Raw genomic sequence first — 20365 nt, forward strand, 5'->3', positions numbered from 1 at the left:
TCACAGACAGAGGGGAAATGAGGGCAAGCCCCATGACAATCTATTCTGGGAGCTGAATGATGGTTGCCTCATTTTGCCTTGAGAACTACTGGTGCAGGCCAGGAAATGTAAGCAGACGTCACAGAAAGTCCATGTAGAAAATTTCAGCTGTTTCCTGCTGGTTTAAGTTGGCATCTGGGCTTAGGGGCAGAGCCACGGGTCTGAGGATCCACTGGTTCACGGGCTTGTTGGTTGTCCAACTGAGGTCAGCAGAGATCAGCAAAAGCCAATGGAGAGCAACAGAAGGTTTCCAGTGGGGCCTACTGGAACCTCTGGTATAGGGCTGCAAGCTTGGCAGAGGATTGCATGCATCCCTGTATTAGCCCCACTCAGGATTTAGGAATTAGGAGGTCCCAAATTGCCAGAGGGTGAGGAGGGCAAAATCAAGGCATGAGTTTCCTCCAGTTCCAGCCTGGCTGCCAGAAGGAGATATTGGAGTGACCCATGAGTTGCAAGTCTCCAAGGGCCTTCCACGTGGTCACTTGCATTGCATGTCTTAGGCAGGTGGCCCCATCTCAAGAGATGGAGGCAATCGAGAGGAAGGAGAAGGAGACACCTTTGGTCCCATCTCAAGAGACAGAGGCAATAGAGAGGAAGAGAGAGGTGGAGAGGTGGCAGAGAGGGATGGGCCGAAAGTGAGGGCGGAAGTAGTGAGAGAGGAGCGCTGGGCACCATGGGCCAGCACCCAATTAATGGCCATGTTCTTTCTTTTGAACGTCTAGCCTGCAAACGCAAAGAACAGGAGCAGCAGAAAGACAGGAACCTGCAGCCCAAGAAGCAGCGGCTGGTCTTCACGGACCTGCAGCGCCGCACCCTGATTGCGATCTTCAAGGAAAACAAGCGTCCCTCCAAGGAGATGCAGATGACCATCTCGCAGCAGCTGGGCCTGGAGCTCAACACCGTCAGCAACTTCTTCATGAATGCCCGCCGGCGGTGCATGAACCGCTGGCAGGAGGATGCAGGCGCCAACCCTGGGGTTCCCTCATCTTCTACAAGCACTTTCTCCAAAGCATGACGCCCCTCTTCTGTCCCTCCCCGATCCCCAACCACTCCCTCCTCACGACAAAGCCAACCACATCCGTCCCCCGCCCACATCCCACGACAAGCCACGCCAACATTGGCCATCCAGGTGGGTGCTTTTGGGTGCTGCAGGGAGACCACCTCACCAAACCCATCGTGTGGAGATGCTGTGATTTGCCCTCTGGACCTTGGCTTAGTCCCATGTCTCGCTGCCACACACGAGCCTTGGAAGAAGCTCGCTTCAAAGGGGAACCATTCGGAACAGGGCAGTTTCCTTCCCTTCAGAGCTCTGAGGAATCTCCCCCAATGGAGTGAGTGACCCCCAGGCCATTGGGGGGAATGGGGGCTCCTGCTTTTTGCAGCGGAGGAGACTGTGCCCCACCCCTGCCCCCCACGCGCTGCCGCGTTTGCCAGGCTCATCTTTCCATCACACGTTATTGGCCTTTCCCCTCCCCCTGTAAGATACAAGATTTGAGGGGCAAGTTTCAGCCCCACGCTCTCCACATTCAATCCCTAAGCATGTCGGGGGGGAGATTCAAGGCATTCAGGCCCAGCCTGTCGAAGGCATGTAGCACTGAGGTGCCTGATTCCCATTGATCTCAGTGACTGATTTCATCGGGAGTTCGGATCCGAGGCCCTTCCCAAAACCCCACGAGGCACTTCTCTGCAGCTGTAGGCACCTACATACATTTAAAAATCTGGCCCCTCGACCCCAGGAGGCAGGTGCCAAGGCACCTGGAGAGAGGGTACACATTAAAGGTAACTGAGCACCAAGGCTGGGGAGAGGGTAGGTGCTCTGCTCCCTTTAAAGTGTTATTGCTCACAGGGAGAGCAGGGCAGTGTTACCTAGCAGTGAGAGCACGACAAACGGGCAATAGGACTCCAGGGTTCTAATCCCAGCTCTCCCGCTGCCTTGATGTAGGGCCCTTGGGAGAGTCCCCAAGCTCTCCGTTCACCTCCAACACCTGGTGTGCAAATGCTTCCTCGGGGACAGGAGGCTTAAGGGTGAATGTTTGTGTCAAGAGCTTTCAAGACCCCGAAATGGCCAGCGTGAGTGGAGAGCAAAGCACTGGTAGCACACGAGCTAGCCCAGCGCAAGCGGTATCTCTCCCTGGGGGGGCCGGGTACATGAGGATGAGACCTGTAGGCTGTGAGGAAGAGATCACCTCTCCCACCCCCATTCACTCCATCCAGCCCCACCTTGCAGCCAAGAGACCCTACATAGGGAAGATTATTTGATCTTCTGCGGAGTGTCCAAGAGCATCCGTTGCGGCCACCGGTCATGAAGCCAAGTGCACAAAAGAGGTCCAAAAAACCCCAAAAAAACCACAAAGAAAGAAAACTCCCAAGAGGAGATCCTTTTCTCCTAGGATTCCTTCCAAAGATATTCCACGCCCAACGGAAACCGTGGAGATGCTAATGTCACAACACTCCCCCAACCCCTGCTCACCTTGCTCCTAAAGCAGGGGACTCGGGAGCCAGCACAGGAGGCTGCTACATTGAATTGCACTGTGTCACCTAGAGATCAAGCAGGTCAAGAAGCACATTTTAGCGACATAAATCGGGTATAAAAATAATCCTTGGAAAAACCCAAGAGGAAAGACTTCGCCTGAAGGATCTGCTCTTTCCTGGGGACTGGATCGGTGAGGCCAGCCTGGCTCAGCCATGATCTTCACCTTTAGTTCAGTTTTGGTTTATAAGCAAACCCAAACAAAGCACTGTTTTGACTGCTTTGTGTCTCTTCTCCCCATCCCCAACACATGCACTGTATCCTCCGCCCCCTCCCTCCCCGCCCCTTTCCTCGTCTCTGTTACCAAAGAAGGAAAATCAAAATCATCACGGAATTGACACTGGTGCACAGTGGAAAACCAAAAAGATATGGATCCGTTTGCAATATATCTCTATATATACACACACGTTTCATATGTTTGTGTGTGTGTGTGTATATATATTTATATATAGCGGGGGAGAAACTGAAAAAAGAAAAATAAACCAAATAGGAATTAAAACCAAAAAAAAAAAAAGAAAGAAAAAAGCTCACCTAAAAACCCCCCGGCAACTTGCGAAAGACGACAGATTTTTTTGTGTGCCAATTAACAACCTGCCTTAAAAGCGAAATCCTAGAGAGATGGTACTAGCTTCAAAATTATTGTTTCCTCTGAGCTCTCGATGGTGACTTGTGCCATATACAAAGCAATCACAAGGGAAGACGATTAAGATCTGCTATGAAGCAACTAACCCTCCCTCGCATATGCCTCCATGAAAAACTCCAGTGCCTCCTTGGGGAGAGGAGGAGGCGTGGGAGGGAACAAGACGGGGTGGGGAGAAAGGGGAGGCTGCTCCCCACACTGGGAAAAAAAAATTTTTTAAAGGGACAATATTGAATTGATGCGGGTAAAACAGTACCATCTTTGATCTAGCGTTACGGTTTCTTCTATTCACTTTACTTTGAAACATGATCTGTTGTGCAACAGCGAGGCACCTTGTTGGAAAGAATGAAAGATGGGGAAAATATCTAGCTATCACTAGAGAGACAGCTCTAGACACAAAAATGGTAGAAAGAAAGAAAGAAAGAAAGAAAGAAAGAAAGAAAGAAAGAAAGAAAGAAAGAAAGAAAGAAAGAAAGAAAGAAAGAAAGAAAGAAAGAAAGAAAGAAAGAAAGAAAGAAAGAAAGAAACCTACAAATAAATAAATAACCTATTGGTATTAGAATGGTCCCCATAGGCTATCGGGATGCCTTGTGACAGTCACACCAAAGCAATCATTGGAAAAGGTGAGGTTGGGACAAACCAAACGCGGGGGGGAGGGGAGGCTCAGATTGATATGGTTATGACCAAATCATATGTAACAATTTACTACGAGAAAAGAGTGAGCAAGCGCGAGAGCGGGAGGGACGGAAGGCAAAGGCCAGGCACCACATCACGTTCTGCCAACCAAAAGTCATGGAAAAGCCAACGTCGTTTCCCTCCCTCCCCTGCCACCGAGACTCCCCTAACGTTGTTTCTTCTTGTCTTGTCGTGAAGCGGTGATGGTGATGGATTCCTGAACCCCATCTAGTAGTATTCAAGGGCTGAGAAGCCAAGAAGGGGCCTTGGTTTGGGAAGCGACAAAAAATTGAGTAAAGCAGGCCCCAAAGATGCAAAGACATTTCTAGTGAGAACCCGAGAATAAAGGCTACCTCACTTGAGTTTTCAATTTCTGTGATTTGAAAATCACGTCTGATACCAAAGATTTTGTTCCCCTTGTCTGGTCTGCGCTGGAAATGCCACTTTCCCTGCTATCTTTGCGACAGGTATACGAGGAAAACCTTCCCCCCCTTTCCCTCCATCCCCACCACAGCCTTCTGCTCCTTTTCTGAGCCCTCCCGTGCAACCCTTCCCAGCCCCTAGCGAGAAAGAGAGAGCGAACTGGATGGTAGCATGGTAGACGAGTGCCTTTTTCTTGTACCAAAGGTGTGTGGCCATTTTTTTTTTTTTTTTTTTGCTTCTTTGCTTTTGTCCGAGAGACTCACTATTACCTCAGCTCTCTAAGCAGATGGATTCTGGCAATTCTTGCAGCCTTTGGGTGTTGGGACAGAACAATACCCCACCCCCTGTTTCTGCTCCTCATGGGCAGAAACCCCCCCTTACCTCCCCTTCTCCCTGAACTTCTCCCTTGCCCAACCCAAACTCCCTCCGCCATCAACTCCCCCTCACTTATCTCAGGCCATGATCACCACCCCTTGTGCAGGCCTTAACGTGACGTCAAGGGATGAAATGGGAGCTAGGTATGTTTGAGGCTCTCTAGTAGCCTGGCAGATGCCAAAGAAACATAAATGTGTTTCACTGTTAAAAATTCCCTTCCTCCTCCTCCTGTGTGGGACAGGGTGGTGCATTCCTTGACCCTCCCCGGTCAGAGCCCAAGGAGTAGCCGTTACAGAACTTGGCAGGATGAGGCTCCCAAATACCAAAGTTAAAGACAGAAAGAAAGGAATGGGGGGGTGGGAAGTTCTCTGCTCAGATCCATCCCATCCATGTTTTCACTGGGAGCCTCCATACCATTGCAGAGGATGCTATACGGGACACAAGAACATCCTTCTAGCAGGATGCTTAGCCTTGTGCCTTTAGCTTTCTCTGAACCTCTCTATTAGTACATGGGCTGGAGCCACGAAATTCAGATCCTGAACCATAGTATGTGGGTCAGGAGATCCCACCCAGGGTATCCTCCTTTCCATGGCTCCCCGTTTCTGATAGGAACCGTTAACAATCGAAGCAAGATGGCGCCAAACCTGGGAGGAGTGGAAGGAAATTTGAAAATGAGCCCACCGTTGCATGCGGGCTGGGCAAGGCAATTCCACCCCCTCGCCATCCTGCCCTTGTTCCTCATATAATGCCATGCCCCCGGGCAACGTTCCCTCTAATTTTTGACAGGCCATGTGCACAAAAAATTTCTTCTCCGCAAATTGTTGTGCTTCTGTGCAAATTTTTTTGAGTGCAGTGTTTCGCCGTGTGCGCAGGGTTTAGGATCTGTGTGTGCGCACACGCACAACTTAGAGGGAACAGTGCCCCCGGGCTGGTCTCCAACTGGTCTCAAACAGAAGCCCTCCGGGTCTAAACGACCCGGTTCATCAACCCCAGCCACCACTAGAGGGGGACAGAGATACTTACTTGTGACCTCACAGGAAGCTCCAAGTGTACAAAACGGTGAGCACTCTATAGGCAAGCACTAAGCGAGGAGGAGAATTTTACCCTAATATTTCTTAGCTCCGTAAAAGAACCACAGCAGGAACACCCTATCCTGGCCTTACCCCCTGCCTCTTAAAGCAGCAGCGCCACCAGACCCAAAAAAAAAAAAAATCACAGCCCAGATTTGCAAAGGGGCGTCAGTCATTTGGGTACGTTATACTTTCTGGGGAGATGATAGGGCCAGACCCTGATCCCTGGTGTGTTATGCAAGAGATCAGACTAGATAATGGTCCCTTCTGGGCTACTACTCTAGGAGTCAACTAATGACACCAGCATAAATCAGAATAATTCTCCACTCACTTCAGGGGGTTTACACCAGGGTCAGCAAGATCAGAAGCCGGCTCTTAGATTTCATTTGAGGTATTACTCAATGTACTAATATTACCCATGTACTAGATGGGGCATAAAGGCATGTGGGGCCTGATTTTGTTCCCAGGCACACCGGTGGAAATCAGGCGCAACTCTGCCGCAGACACTGGTGTACGTGGGAGTAGAATCAGTTCCAGAGGGTGCATCTGCCAGGGCAAACAATGAGCATTTGCACAAGTTCAATATTCCCTGGCAAGTCCCTTTCAGGGTGGTCCCCTCATTAAATTACCCCCTTTCACCCACATTTTTCATTGTGTAAATACCCCTGGAGACTTGGTGCCATTAATTTCATTGGCCTCTGAGGATCACTCCCCACCCCTCACTCTGCTTTGACCAGTGAGTGAGAAATAATGTGTTATTTCCCCCCTTGGCGCTATCAAAATCTGCAGCACAAACGCTCATGCTATCCCAGGTCACTTGCGACGAGGCCCTCGCTGGTTGAATGTCTCAGGTCAGTTGCACGCACAGTTAGGATGTTACAGGTCTGTGACTCCCAAAGTTCCATCCCCAGCGGGGTGGAAATGTCGGCTTCAGTTCAGGAGAAAAATGCAGCAGGTGCTCAAATCCACTGACTTCAAGTCAAAGTCAATCACGGGCTTATATCCTGTCCTGAACAGCGGCACCCTCCTGAACCAGAGCATTAAACTGAGTTCCAGCATGGTGCTAGAAAGACACGGTTACAATTTGCGTGAGGCCAAACTAGATCAGAAGCGAAACCTCAACAGGGATCGAGAAGGTGGTTTTTAAACATGGTCCTGCTAACCCTGTATGGTTCAGCTGGGTCCGGGTTTCCAACCCTCAGTTCTTAGCCCAGGGAAGGAGAGGCAAAGACCGAGGCTGAGATATTATCAAAGCAGGCTAACAGATTTAGATGCCTGTTCCCATTGACAGTAATGGCAGCTTTGGAAAAACACAGTCCAAAGCTAATTTTCCCCTTGACCCTCCCAAGGGAAAATGCAATAGGAAGCCCTCAAAATAGGCAGGTTGACTGATCAGCCTTGTTAAGCCACCCACACCCGATACTTCCCCAACCCCACCCCCTCCCTACAAATCCTTCCCCTGGCCCTACCCATCCCAGACCTCTTCCCACCAGCCTTCTGCCCAATACCCACATGGCTTTTGATACCAAAGACATTTTTCCATGCACGGGAAAGCCCTTTTTAGGCCCAGCACAGACCTTACAAGCTTTTGACAATGTTCTCTGAAATACCTCAAAATATTTAATGTATAGTTTATGTGATAAAAAAAAATTACTTAGCTAGTTTTTGGAATTTGTGACTTGAAGCTTTATACTGTTAAACTATAATTTTGCAGAAGACGGCATGTTCTTATTTCTTTGATGCGTTCAATGGGAGACATATTGAATGTTAAGGAAACGAAAGCTGGTTAGTTTCACGATATAAAAAGAGAGAGAGAGAGAGAGAGAGAGAAAGATTTTAAAAAAGGACCCGTGGAGTTTACAGATTTCATATTTAAACAAGTCCTTTTAAAAAAAAGAAAAATGAATAATGATGAGGACGATACCTTTGCGTTGGGATGTGTTACTTTTCTCTGAGTCATGTCTTACGAGAGTATTTATTATATGTGTTCTGTGTTCTAATGTAATTTAAGAAGAAAAAAAGACAAAAAAAAAGACAAGATGAAAATTTGATTTATGCATGAAAAATATACTCTTTCTTGAAGTAATGTAATAATTATTCGTGGGGGGGAGGGGGGGTACAATGTGCGTTTTGTCCACCAGGTTTTATTTGACTAGGACTTCTCTGCATGGATCATGTTTTTCAAAATCATGCGCTCATGGGAGACAATTATTTCTTTAGTTTTCTTCTTCTCTTCCTTTCCTTTGTATATAATTGTGTTGTAACAACACCAGGGAGTTTAGAAGAAGCCCCTCCCCCACAGTGAGGGGTCGGGGGGAAATACTGATCGAGGATGGGGTTTGGACTGAGTCACATGGCGGATCCTAGTGTCCAACAAACAGGGTAAGAGTGTCTGGGGCACAAGGCCTAGAGCATCCATGAGTGACCATCATGGCAGTCCAACCCATCTGACTCCCCACCCCTCCAAAAAAAACAAACAAACCAACAACTCTGAAAAAAACCCACATTGTCAAAGTTTTTTCCTTGTAATCTTGAGTCACCTTGTTTTGTTTTAACCAGATCGGTTTGCTCACTTAGTAGCAAATCACAAGTGTCTTTGTGCAGAAGAGAGAGAGAGAGACAATCAGTTACATTGACTCCTGGAGCTTGATCAGCAAGACCCCTGCGCTCACTGAGACAAGGGAAACAGCCCAGCCTGGGCCCAAATCAATGAACACAGCAGCAACGGCATCCCCTTTGTTTTAGCCACTTAGGCTCCGATGCCAGGATCTAACCAGGCCAAGAAGACAATTGGGCTGAGATGTTTCAAAGCAACCTAAGTGATCTGGATGCTCAGATCCCATTAATTCCAAATCCCTTGGCAGCTTTAGAAACAAAGGGAGAAAGAGGCTCTCCCAGTTCAGCGGGCTTGGAAAGCATTTCGATGTGTTGCAATGCGCAGTTCCGCTTTCATGCTCCAGGATGGACTAAAGAGCCAGTTTTATTCTATTTCAACAGGTTCAGTACTTCTGTGGCCCCATGTAGCACACTATCAGAGCACCTCACAAGCTTTAATGCATTTATCTTCACGCTATCCCTGTGATAGGCAGGGGTAGATGGGGAACCTAAGACACAGAGACTTGCCCAAAGTCACACAGGAAAGCCCTGAACCTGGGTCCACTAAGCTGTAGTTTCACAAACTTCTCCCTCGCTACCCATCTGTATTCTCCTGATGTTCCTATACCAGGCCTGTTACGCTGGGGTGTGCGTACAATCATTCTTACATAGCTGTCTCTTCATTACTCATTCACACCAGGAATTATAACCGTGAAAGCTGGGTGGTTGTCTCTTTGTTTTGGTTAAATCTAATTATAATTGTCACTGTTTAAACTGATTGCTCATTTTTGTCCTTAACTCAGGGTGAAATTCACACCCCGGTGCCAGCATATGACCCAGATAATACTTAACTCCCTGGGAGGAATTCAGTGCATAACCCTGGTCAGTTTCTAGTCAATTTCCTTTGTGTTCCCTTGCATTAGACCCTGCCACTGCTGTTCTCTTTGGGTGACCACACCCCCCGGGAATGTTCTAATCTGCTTTAGCTGGTATTTTTTAAACCCTTTCAAACACTCCTGTTCTGGTTCAGCACAGCGCGTAAGCACGTGCTTGACGTTAAGCAGGTGGGTCATTGCATCAAAGTTACAGCTGAATACCTGCTTCGCTGCATCGGGTCTGACAACACTTGACAGTGGAGTGAGCCATGATGGGGCCCCACCCACTGCAGTGGGAGCTGAGGGAAATAGTCAGCTTGCACAGTCCCGCTGGCCAGGGGAAGGTTTTAAAAGGCTTGGGGAGAACTCACTTCCTATCCCATGGGGCAAAATATAACCAGCTCGCTGTCCCCGAAATGTGTGCAGTGCAGCCTGCTTTGCCTGCCTTCCCCATCCTGGTCTGCTCACCCAGCCCCACCTGTCCAGAGATGGGGGTGGAGGGTAGGAATATCCAGGGGAGCATGAAAAGATGAGGAAATAGCCACACCTGGAGGGGGGGGAAAGAGTATAAACTACCTCTTTCTGCTTCTCAAACGCTACAAGAGACAATGCCTTAAATGACTATTCCCCACCCTCTGCAGGCCCCTCTTCACCCCCAGCCCGGAAGACGGTCCCTCTGCCCTGAGCTCTTCTGAACTAGGTCTCAGCTTCTCTGCATTCCACTGTGGCGGGCAACGGACAGCTTCTCCCCAGACGGGAGCTTATTTGCAGACAGTTCTTAACAGTGCCCCCTATAGGCAGCATGAGACAGCATCTCCGCCACCCACAGGCTCCGGGACCCTGCTGCCTTGTCACGTCTCCTGTGCCGTACAAGGCCCAGTGGCTTGTGCAGAACGCCGCAGTCCCAACTTCTAGGGGTCGCGCTGGCCTCTGTTGTGGCTGCCAATGGATTCTCGTTCTTGCTCCCCAGTCTTTTCAATGCCAATTGTTTTCCCTTCCAGCAGCCCCGCTCACTGGAGTAACTCTCCGTTTGCTGCGGTGGGGTTGCTCTGGATTTATGCCAGTGCAAAGGAGATCAGAAGCTTCCCTGGGTGCCCACATGGTCTGGGACTATTGGCCAGAAGGGCGAGTGGCAAACCATTCTCAGGGCAAAGGGGAAAGCTTTGCCTTCCATTTGCAGCCCACCAGCGATTCCTACCACTGCTCCCCGTAGTGGCAGAAGCGGCCTTCCTGGCACCTTGGCCTCACTTTATTTCTTTACTTGTTAGCAGCTCTTCTGGCAGGAGAGGGGTTTGCTATCCCCAGTCACACAGAACACATCTCCCGCCCAGTCCCTCTGGCTGTGCAAGATAGCATGGTCTGCACCGAGATAGCAGTCACTGGCCCACACGGGGTTCATTAGGCTGGCTGAATTCCTTCTAACAGGGATTCCTTTAACAACCCCAGCCCATCAAGCGAAGCTCCTCTGGCCTTGATGCAGCCTAGAGGATTCAGGATCGGTGCCTCCTGGGTTTGCCTTTCCGGCGATTTGCCTAGCACCACCCAGAGAGCTGGCCCTGATGCTCATTACTGGAGAGACTGGCCCGGCCCCCCCAGCTCTTGGGCTCTTTAAGGGGAGGGGCACTCAAAATATTTTCCTTCCGGCAGCCCCACCCTCACCTTGCAAATAAATGGGATTGTCGGCATCACCGCTCTGCCCCTCCTTCCCTCCTTTCATCCCCTGATATCCCCAGATTCCTCCCCATCCCCACAAGCACCTTCTCCATGCATAGGACTTTCCCCCACAAGATCTCATTACCACTTCAGTCCATGTTTCCATCCGCAAGCCGTCCTCACCCGCAGCACAGACAAGGAGTCGTCTCCGAGGTCACTGAGATGCCAGCTGCTGGGCAGGAATCTTGTGTCCAGAGTTGCTTGGGACACTCACGGCCCATCCATCCTTCCTGGAGCAGGGGAGCCTCCCTGGCATTGCCTAAACTGGGGTCCCTTTGGCATCTTAGTCCAAGCCCCCATTGCTTCCATGGGGTTAATGGGCCTCCCACATTCGACAGCTCAGCTGGTTCCCACAGCCCGGCATCAAGCAAGTGGCCCCAACAAAGCAGAGTGACGGGCCCAAGGGGGGATTTTGCAGATGTGCTCAGAAGCACTGCCTTTATTCCGCTTGACTCGGGTGGGCGCCAGGGGAGGCCAACGCCGAGCACGCCGGCAAGTCTAGCCGCCGACTCTCTCCCCTATTGCAGCCGGTGTTCCCGGCTTTGCCTGGGGGAGGAGAGGCTCTTGTCCTGTTTGCCCAGGCTGAGCCACAGAAGGTTAATGAAACCCGGCACCAGTGCCCTGCTGTCTCCCACAGGGTTCCCCTTGGCGCTGCCCGCTGCCCAGACAGTCACCAAAATGGCTTGAGGAACAACCTTTCCTGATACCAAAGACTCTTCCGTACAGGTAACGACAATCCTAGCTGTGTCCTAACGACAATTCTCTCAACCAGGGGTGTCCCTGAAGAACATTTCCATGCTGCGGGAAGCAGGCGCAAGTGCTGGACCCTGTGGGGCAGCCCAGCAGCAGCCCAGGGAAGTGCAATGGGCGGTGACTAGCGTTATATCGTTCCTTGCGGTGGAATTCTGCTGCTGAGAGACCTGTGGCTCCCTGTTGATCAAACACCATCCCTCCTTCCAAGCTAGTTGTATCCAGGATTACAAGCCGAGGGTGCCACGCAGCAAAGGGCGCTAGTGATTTCTAAACCTGCCACTGGTACTGGGTTGGGAGCCAGGAGACGTGAGGTCTATTCCCGGCTCTCCCCACTGACCTCTGGGCAAGTCATTTCCCTGTTCCACTCCCCTGTTCTCCACTGTAAATTGGGGCTAATGATACTGTGTGCAGTGCTTTGAGATCTAGGGATGAAAAGTGCTCAACGGGGGGAGAGCCGAGTGTTGGCATTCCTGGGTCTGGGATCCCCATCCAGACCCTCAGAGAGCAAACAGCTGGTGCAACACGCTAGCATATACCATACTCGCCATATACCATTGGAGGATGGGCGGAGTGTGGAATTCTAGGGGTGAAATCCTGGCTCCGCTGAAACTCAAGCCACTGATTGCAATGGGGAAGGGGGACAGGATTTTACCCTATGCAGCTCTCTGATTCAGTGGCTGCTGGCTGAAGCACTCTTTCCACAGCGGGAATCGAGTGGGGCTTGCTTTTGATCAGCTAATCCCTAGCTTCCAAAATTGCAAGGTTTGTCCTTTTCTGGTCCAATCTGCCCAAGACAGGCGTCCACGTAAGAGTTTCTAGTCTGCTTCGATTTGGGCCAAATTTCTGCAGTGAAAAGGTTTTTAGTAGAAAAATGGGGGTTTGTCAGAAACTTTTTGTATGTGTGTGTGTGGGGGGGGAATATCGTTTGTGACATGAACTGAAACATTTTGAAAGTCAATTTCTTTTTTAATTTTCAAAATTGTTCATTTCAAAAGGGTGAGGGAAAAAATCCCATTTTCTTAGTTATTTCCCCCTTCTCTCCTCTGTAACACGGGGGGGTGGGAGGCATGGAAGGTTGGGGAGGGGAATGCAAAAATTTGAAATGAAATTTTTTAAAAGGAAACAAAAAATGTTGCTCTGTTTAAAATGAAAAACTGAACCCTGTAAAAGAAATTAAACCCTGTTTTCTTTTGAAAAGGTTCGTTTAACGACGTGGCCAGCACGGATCCTGCTGTGCCGACTGTAAAAATCAGAGTGCAAGTTCCCCTAGGTCATCCGATTCAGTTCTACCCAGGTCATGCCCGAACAGCTCTTTTGTGACCATGAGTTTGCTAGTTCTCAGTCCAGTTCCCCATGAGAAGAAACTCCCCAGCAGAAAGGCAGGGGTACTTGAGGGGTCCTTGAGCCAGCAGGGTCCTGGACCGGGTGCCTAACTTCAAGCACCTGAGTAAATGGGACTACTAATGTCCTTCAAGTTAAGCATCTTGCTGAAGCGGGACCAAAAAGCGTGACCGCACCTGGCACCCCAAGCCCTGATTCAGCAAAGCATTTGCGTCCAGTCTAGTCACTGGGATCTGGCCCACAGAGAGGAGCTCTGAGCCTTTGTAGGGCCGCAGGAAGTGGGGGAATGAGTCAAAGACACTTCCAAAGACCCCTGATTCTAGCAGAGCGTCAAACGCGTGCCTCCAGCAGAGCAGGGAGTCCTGGCACTTGCTGAGCATGTTTGACTCTCCCCAGCGATCCAACAAAAAAGCCCCCGTGCCTTCCCAGATGACGCAATGCTCCCCAGCCCTCGTGTCTGTTGCTTTGCTGCTTGTTCCCGGGCCTGGCACCCATGTCGCTGAGGGGGGTGCAACTCAAAAGCGTTGGGGGTCTGGCTTTTGGCTGATAGTTGTTGTGAGGGGCTTGGCCTACACACTCACCCATGTAGCTGTTTGCTCTCGGTAGGTCTTGGGCAGTACCGGCCGATGCTGGCACCCCATTGGAATGGCAGATGCCCTGAGTCTAATTCTCAGGGTAACTTCCAGAGCAGCACTTCTCAAGCCACGGGATTCAGGCCCTTGGCAGAGGGTGCGGAGCAGGGAACCCAGGCAGGAAATGAAAACCAGGAATCATTTTCACTTCAGAGCCAGCAAAAGCAGGGAGAACTGCCACTGGACGTGGGGAGGGGGGTGCGGGGGGGGAGCATGGACTCTCTTTTTGGAATTCATTCTCAGGCACGGCTTCACCATGTCGTGCCTCAGTTTCCCCCACCTATAAAATGGGGATAGTGATCATTCCTCTGCCCTATGGTGAGAGTGAGGCTAAATTCATCCGTGTTTCTAAAGCACTTTGGCTCAGATCCACATCGAGGGGCTGGGCCTCTGAGAGCCTCCTGTGGAAGGTGCTGTAGGAGGGCAGTTCCAATTGTCATTGCCCCATGAGCTTATAGATGGTCCTGCTTCCGTTGAGCACTGCTTAGAAAACCTAGCAGCCAAGGAGAACTCCCCAGGGTACCCTGCCCCCATGGCTTGACTGCTAATACGCCTCCAGTGGTTCGACTTGGGTGACCACCCCTGGTCTGTAGAGCTGAGGGGCGGGCTATAGCAGAGGAGGCCTGAATGTGTCTTCTGTGCAGGGGCCAGTGGGAGAATATCTCCAGCTCTGTCCATTTCCAGCGATCAAGAAACTTCTAGTCGTCAATCACAGGCCTGTTCCTGATGCCCCTAAGCCAGTCTGGATAAGGAGGGCAGGTTCAGACTCCCAACTGCATCTCAGGAAAGCAACGCAAAATGTTTAGCAGTTACAGGCCTGATTCCCCCGCGGTTTAAAACCTGTGTAACTCCATTGATTTCAGGGAAGGCCTGGTCGAAACCTGTTGAAGTCAATGGACATATTCCCATTGGCTTTAATGGGCTTTGGATCATCCTCCCCACACATACTCTAGATTTACTCTTATGTAACGTCTCATCTGCCTGCAAAGCTGCCAGAGTGATTTTAAATCGGTTTAGTGAAACCGATGCAAACCGCTGTGTGAACCCCCTTAAACTGGTTGACACTTGGTTTGGTTTGCTTTGGAAAATGTATAGGCCCAGCCAGACTGTTTGGCCACGCAGAGGTTCACACTGGTTAATTCAATCAGTTTTTACACATTCTAGTTGTAGAAGTGAGTGACAAGAGAATCAGATCCTGTTTTCTATGCCTTCTGGCTTTGGGATCTATGAATCTAGGACTCATTTCCCTTGTCTCAGGGGACAATTACCCCAAGAAGGCTCTGAGAGCCAGGGTCAGTTCTGGATCCACACAGCCCTGTGTGGAATCCAATTCCTCTTACCTCTGTCTTTCTTCCTTGGGTTTTGTTTTGTTTTTTAAATCAATAAAAAAAATTTTTTAAATGTTCCTTTTTTCCTGAAATTTAAAAACAAAAAAAGACCAAGTCAGCCAGAAATCATCCCAAGAACAACCAAAATGGACTATCCCAAACATCTTGAAAAACAATCACTTGTCTTTTTTCTACAGCAATAGGTGACGCTCACCCTGGTACTGCATGAACTTTTTTGGGGGGTGGGTGGGGGGGATTGCATCTCTTTCATTTTTAAATGGCTTTTTCAGTTAATTGAATTGATTTACTTTGCTACTGTGTCACTGATAATCTCATGGGATCGGGTCTATTCTACAGCGAAATGCAATTGGTACTCCTCTGTGTCTTGCAATTATGTTTGTTTAAGCTATTTACAAAGGTTAAAAAAATAAAAATAAAAAGAGTCGTACGTGTTAGGCACTTTATCCAAACTGTGCGGTGTCATCTGGAGTTGCGGGGCTGGGCTCCTTGGGTGAGTCATGCAGAGGGAGGTTACTGGGTATTCTTAACTCCAGCCTGTTAGCAGATTTTAAAAGGGAAAAAAAAAATCTCTATTTGTTCATCTTCTGCTGTTCATGACTGTGTTGTAAGTTTCTGCAGCTTTCTGTTTCTTCAATAAATTATTTTCTAGTCATTCACCCCGGAGCATGTATGTCAGACAACGACACGGCTTTACTCGGCCTTTGGAGGGCGCTGTGCGGTCTTGTGTACGATTTAATTTTCCTCTGTCTGGTTAAAAAAGGAGTCTTTTAAAACTCATGGGCCAGATCCTCAGGTGCTGTAACCTGACTAGATGCCATAGACTTTTATGGTTTCCTGAGAATCTGCCTGTGTCACCACTACCCCCTCCGCTGGATGGAGTCAGAGCCACTAATCCGTGTATCCGAAATTCCGTAGTCCTGACAGAGAGCCCCCTTTCTTTGGTCACATGCTTGGGACTGGGAGGACCTGATTTGGTCCCTGTTGCCATGGCATGCTGTGATAAAGGGAAGGTCTTGGTCCATGTGCATGGGAATCATAGAATATCAGGGTTGGAAGGGACCTCAGGAGGTCATCTAGTCCAACCCCCTGCTCAAAGCAGGACCAATCCCTGATTATTATTTTTTGCCCCAATCCCTAAATGGCCCCTGCAAGGATTGAACTCACAACCCTGGGTTTAGCAGGTCAATGCTCAAACCACTGAGCTATCCCTCCCTCCAAGATGAAAGAGAAACTGACTAGAATCAGAAATGAAACTGACTCAGCTAAAATAAATTTGTTAGTCTCTAAGGTGCCATAAGGACTCCTTGTCCTTTTGTCTCAGCCAGACAATCCCCGCCCTCCCCCCGCACACACACACACACAGGATCCAAATGGAAGGAATAATCCAGGTATTTTTCACCACACACAAAGCCCTATCTCAAAATAGTCTTCCCTATGCAGTGAAAAACAGGGGATTATTCATTTCTCTTGGGTGGTGAAACCAGATGAGTCCATTTCACTTTTGATTCTAGTCAGTTTCCCATGGGGGGAACCACAAGGGGAGTAAGGGGGCAATTTATGCCTTGATTTGGGGCCAGAGGTTCAAAGATATTTAGGCGCCTTGAGGGGTTTTCAAAGGTGCTGAAGTAGGTTAGGCACCTAAATCTCATTGATTCAATAGACATTATGCCCCTAAATACTTTGAGGAACTGGGTCTTAAATATCTTGCAAATCTGGTCCGTGCTCCAAATTTCCAGATGTAGGGGGATGTTTACAGGGAATTGTATTTAACAAGCGAGTGAAAACATTTTATCAGGTTTGTCCAATTGTTTTAAACGAACATTTATGGGCTCAGGCTTTTGGCTTTCCAATAGCCAGAAGCTGAAACGAGAAAAAAATCAAACCAGAATAGGGGGACCAGACAGCAAATGTGAAAAATCGGGACAGGAGGTTGGGGTGGGGGTGGGGGTGGGGGTAATAGGAGCCTATACAAGAAAAAGACCCAAATATCGGGACTGTCCCTATAAAATCAGGACATCTGGTCACCCTAAACCAGAAAGCAGCAGCAGTGGGTTTGAAGAGACAGGGCTACTCATCAGTCAAAGAGAACACCGGGATGGGGTGGGTCTTTAATTAGCACAAGCGAGGACATACAAACAGTGGCACCTTCCTCTGTGCTCCAGCTGACTCAGAGGGACAGGTGCCACCCCCTCGGCCAGCGGGCAGATCTCCCCTTCAAACGCCATTCCGGACCAACGCAGCTTGGTTTGGAAGATCTAACAGAAGCGTGGCCCGGGACGGGGGGCGATGCTTAATGCTGGGGCAGTTAAAATACACACACACACACACTCTTCTGGTAAGTGCTCCTCTTATTGTGGACACAAATTTGCCTTTGTGGCCTGTAAACCAATTGATGTCTGGCTGGTGCCCGCTGATCGCTGACCTCAGAAATGCAACTGAGGCTTCAGAATTCCTTAGATCTCAACGAGAGGCAAATCTTGCGTTATTCCAGCCTCCCTCACCCTATCCTGGGCTATTTATTTCAGTCCCTTCCATTTGGGAGACGGATGTCCCACCCTTAAAAAAATCCCTGTGGGCCATAAGAATCCATCTAGTCCAGGAGCCTTTCCCCCATAGCTGCCAGGTCCAGGAAGACACCCTGCCGAAGCAGCGGTGGGCTAACGTGCTCCCGAGAGAAAATCCCTTCTGGCTCAAGTAAGAGAGGGCAGCTGAGGCCCTGAAGCATCTGGGTTTATCTCCCTTCCAAAGCTCTTGTTTATGTTTGAATAGTTCTTCTTCCACCTCTGGAAGTTCCTTTAATATGGAGATATACCTATCCTATCTCATAGAACTGGAAGGGACCTTGAAAGGTCATCGAGTCCAGTCCCCTGCCTTCACAGCAGGACCAACTACCGTCCCTTATTTTTGCCCCAGATCCCTAAATGGCCCCCTCAAGGGCTGAACTCACAGCCCTGGATTTAGCAGGCCAATGCTCAAACCACTGAGCTATCCCTCCCTGTGCGGCTTAGAAATGTCCGAGCCTTCGCTGCCCCTTGTGAGATCCCACAGCCTTCCCATTGGCATGGAAGGGGCAGTAAAAATAACACTTTAAACCCCAGCCCAGGGGCATTTTGCTTTCTTTAAGTACAAGGAGTCAAATTTGCCTGGATTTTTACCTCGCTCCCCCAAAGGCGCAGCCCCATTGCAGCCCAGCTCTCACACCCAGCTCCCCTCTTCCCCCCAAATGAGGAGCTGCAGAATTTAACCTTTGCCCCCATGGAGCTGTTGGATGTAATCCAGACTAACCCAGGATGGCTCTTTGCCCCTTCTAGTGGTTAGCGCAGGTAAAGAGATTTTGGAGTTTGCAGCTGTGCATATTCCCATAGGCTTGATCTTTTTGCTCAGGTACTAGAGGGCAATTCAGAGGTTGCAGGTTCAATCCCTGCCCGTGACCCTTCCAGCGGCATTGCCAATCCAAAGGGGATCTATTGTGGTTGTTGGACACAGACCCTGTGGTGCTTTCTAGCTCCCAGTTTTAGTACCATAACCTGGGCTTTCGAGGGTCACAATACGCTGCGTGTCTCTAAGTCCCTGGACCCCAGTCACAGAGTGACCTGGCAACTAGACCACAGGATCTAGGTTTGGAAGAACTCGGAGTTTGGGGTTGTTTGAATCAGGAACTTGGGTTTAGATCCAAACACTCAAACTGAGCCAGATTTACTTTATCTCCTTCCACTGTTTTTAACTTGGGGGACGTCTGTTGCCTCATCAGACCCCTGCCGAGAAGCAGCAGACTCAGGATATGGATTGTGGATACAGGATGGGTATTGGGGGTGCAATCTGACCGGCAAGGTTCTCCTGTTGTTTCGAGCTCAGCTCTGCAAAGCCAAGAGATGAAATGAGGTTGGATGGGAAGGAAGCTTTGGTTGAATGTACCCTGTCTACCATGCTGCGTGTTCCTGGTTGTGTCCCAAAGAACACGGTTTAAGTCTCACACAAGGGCACGCCCGTTTCCCTGCATACAGGTTCCAAAATGCTATTCAACACCACGCCCAAGGCTCATTGGCTGGGGGCAGCCCGAGCCCGGCTGTTCGTTTGCTGAGCAGTTTGCAGTGAACCAAAAGCCATTGCCTGGAAAATGAAGCTAATGTGACTGTAGATGAAACCACCCCAGGGGAGCGTGTCGCTGTCTCCCGCCTTACCGGCTGGTCCACACAACTGGTTAAAGAGACTGCTCCAGGTAGGGGTAGGATGGGCAGGGGGAGGGGGTCACTGCTCTGTACTCCCTGGCCCGGGCACACAATGTCAATTACCTGCAGGTATCAGCCAGCACTTGATTATTAGCCCCTCCTGCCCTGGTGCAAAATGGAGGCATGGAAGATGTTGCCACTAAAAGGGGGGTCGCTGAGTTGCTTCTCCCAGGGTGCCGTTTATACACCAAGCTATGCACAGGGCTCTGCCTACAGAACGAGCACAAGTACCGTAAACTGACCTGAATAAAAAGTTTCCATGTTAGGTGTTTCTAGGGTGCCAGCTAAGCGGGATTTTGAAGATAAGGGTGTTGTGTAGGTGTTTGTGTGTGTGTGAGAAACACACACATACACCCTTTCCGCTCCTTTTGCCCACTGGTAAAATCAAACCCTCCATTTAATTTGAGTGGAACCTCAGGAATTGCAAGACAAAGAACACAGCTTCCCCCCCATTAGTGTGGATGGCGCTAGCTGGCGGGGGGGAGAACCATAATGGAATCAGCTAGGTAAAAGCTGCCCTTAGAGGCACAGAGAGGCCAAGGGACTGTTCAATGTCACACTGGAAGTCAGTAGCAGAGCAGGGAATTAAACCTTGGCCCTTAAGTGCAGGGCTAGTGCTCTGACCACTGGAGCAGCCTTCCACTCCAAGCCCAGCCTCCCCATCACCTCATTGATGACAGGATGGGCCACAATGGGGGAGGGGGGAAAGAAAATCGAAGAGCCTCATAAACACCGAGTGCCATGCAAAGCGGTGAGCCAGTTTGCCAGTGATGTTAGGCAGGCTGTGACATACGTTTTGTTTGGTAAACACAAAACACATTTCCATTTTCAAATGCGGATTCCCTAGGGAGGTGGTGGAATCTCCTTCCTTAGAGGTTTTTACGGCCCGGCTTGACAAAGCCCTGGCTGAGATGATTTAGTTGGGGATTGGGCCTGCTTTGAGCAGGGGGTTGGACTAGGTGACCTCCTGAGGTCCCTTCCAACCCCGACAGTCTATGATTCTATGAGCCCTTTGTGGCCATATGTAAAACACGATCAGCCGCTTCATTAATCCGCCGTTAGAGACGGAGGTCACGGAGATAAGGGCCTGTGCGCCCCGCAGTGAGTGTCCAAACTGTTGTTTAGC

At 49.7% G+C, this 20365-nt stretch overlaps 1 protein-coding gene across 1 annotated transcript in view; it reads left to right on the top strand.

The window, feature by feature from the left end:
• The window catches only part of ONECUT3 (one cut homeobox 3), an 82466-nt gene extending 81412 nt beyond the window's left edge, over window positions 1-1054 (top strand). The window contains exon 2 of the mRNA XM_073324147.1: window positions 762-1054. Coding sequence (XP_073180248.1) covers window positions 762-1054 — 293 coding nt within the window. The remainder of the gene's footprint in view (window positions 1-761) is intronic.
• The last annotated feature ends 19311 nt before the right edge of the window (window positions 1055-20365 follow it).

The sequence above is a fragment of the Lepidochelys kempii genome, chromosome 25, assembly GCF_965140285.1.
Source record: "Lepidochelys kempii isolate rLepKem1 chromosome 25, rLepKem1.hap1, whole genome shotgun sequence".
Classification (NCBI taxonomy): Eukaryota; Metazoa; Chordata; order Testudines; family Cheloniidae; genus Lepidochelys; species Lepidochelys kempii.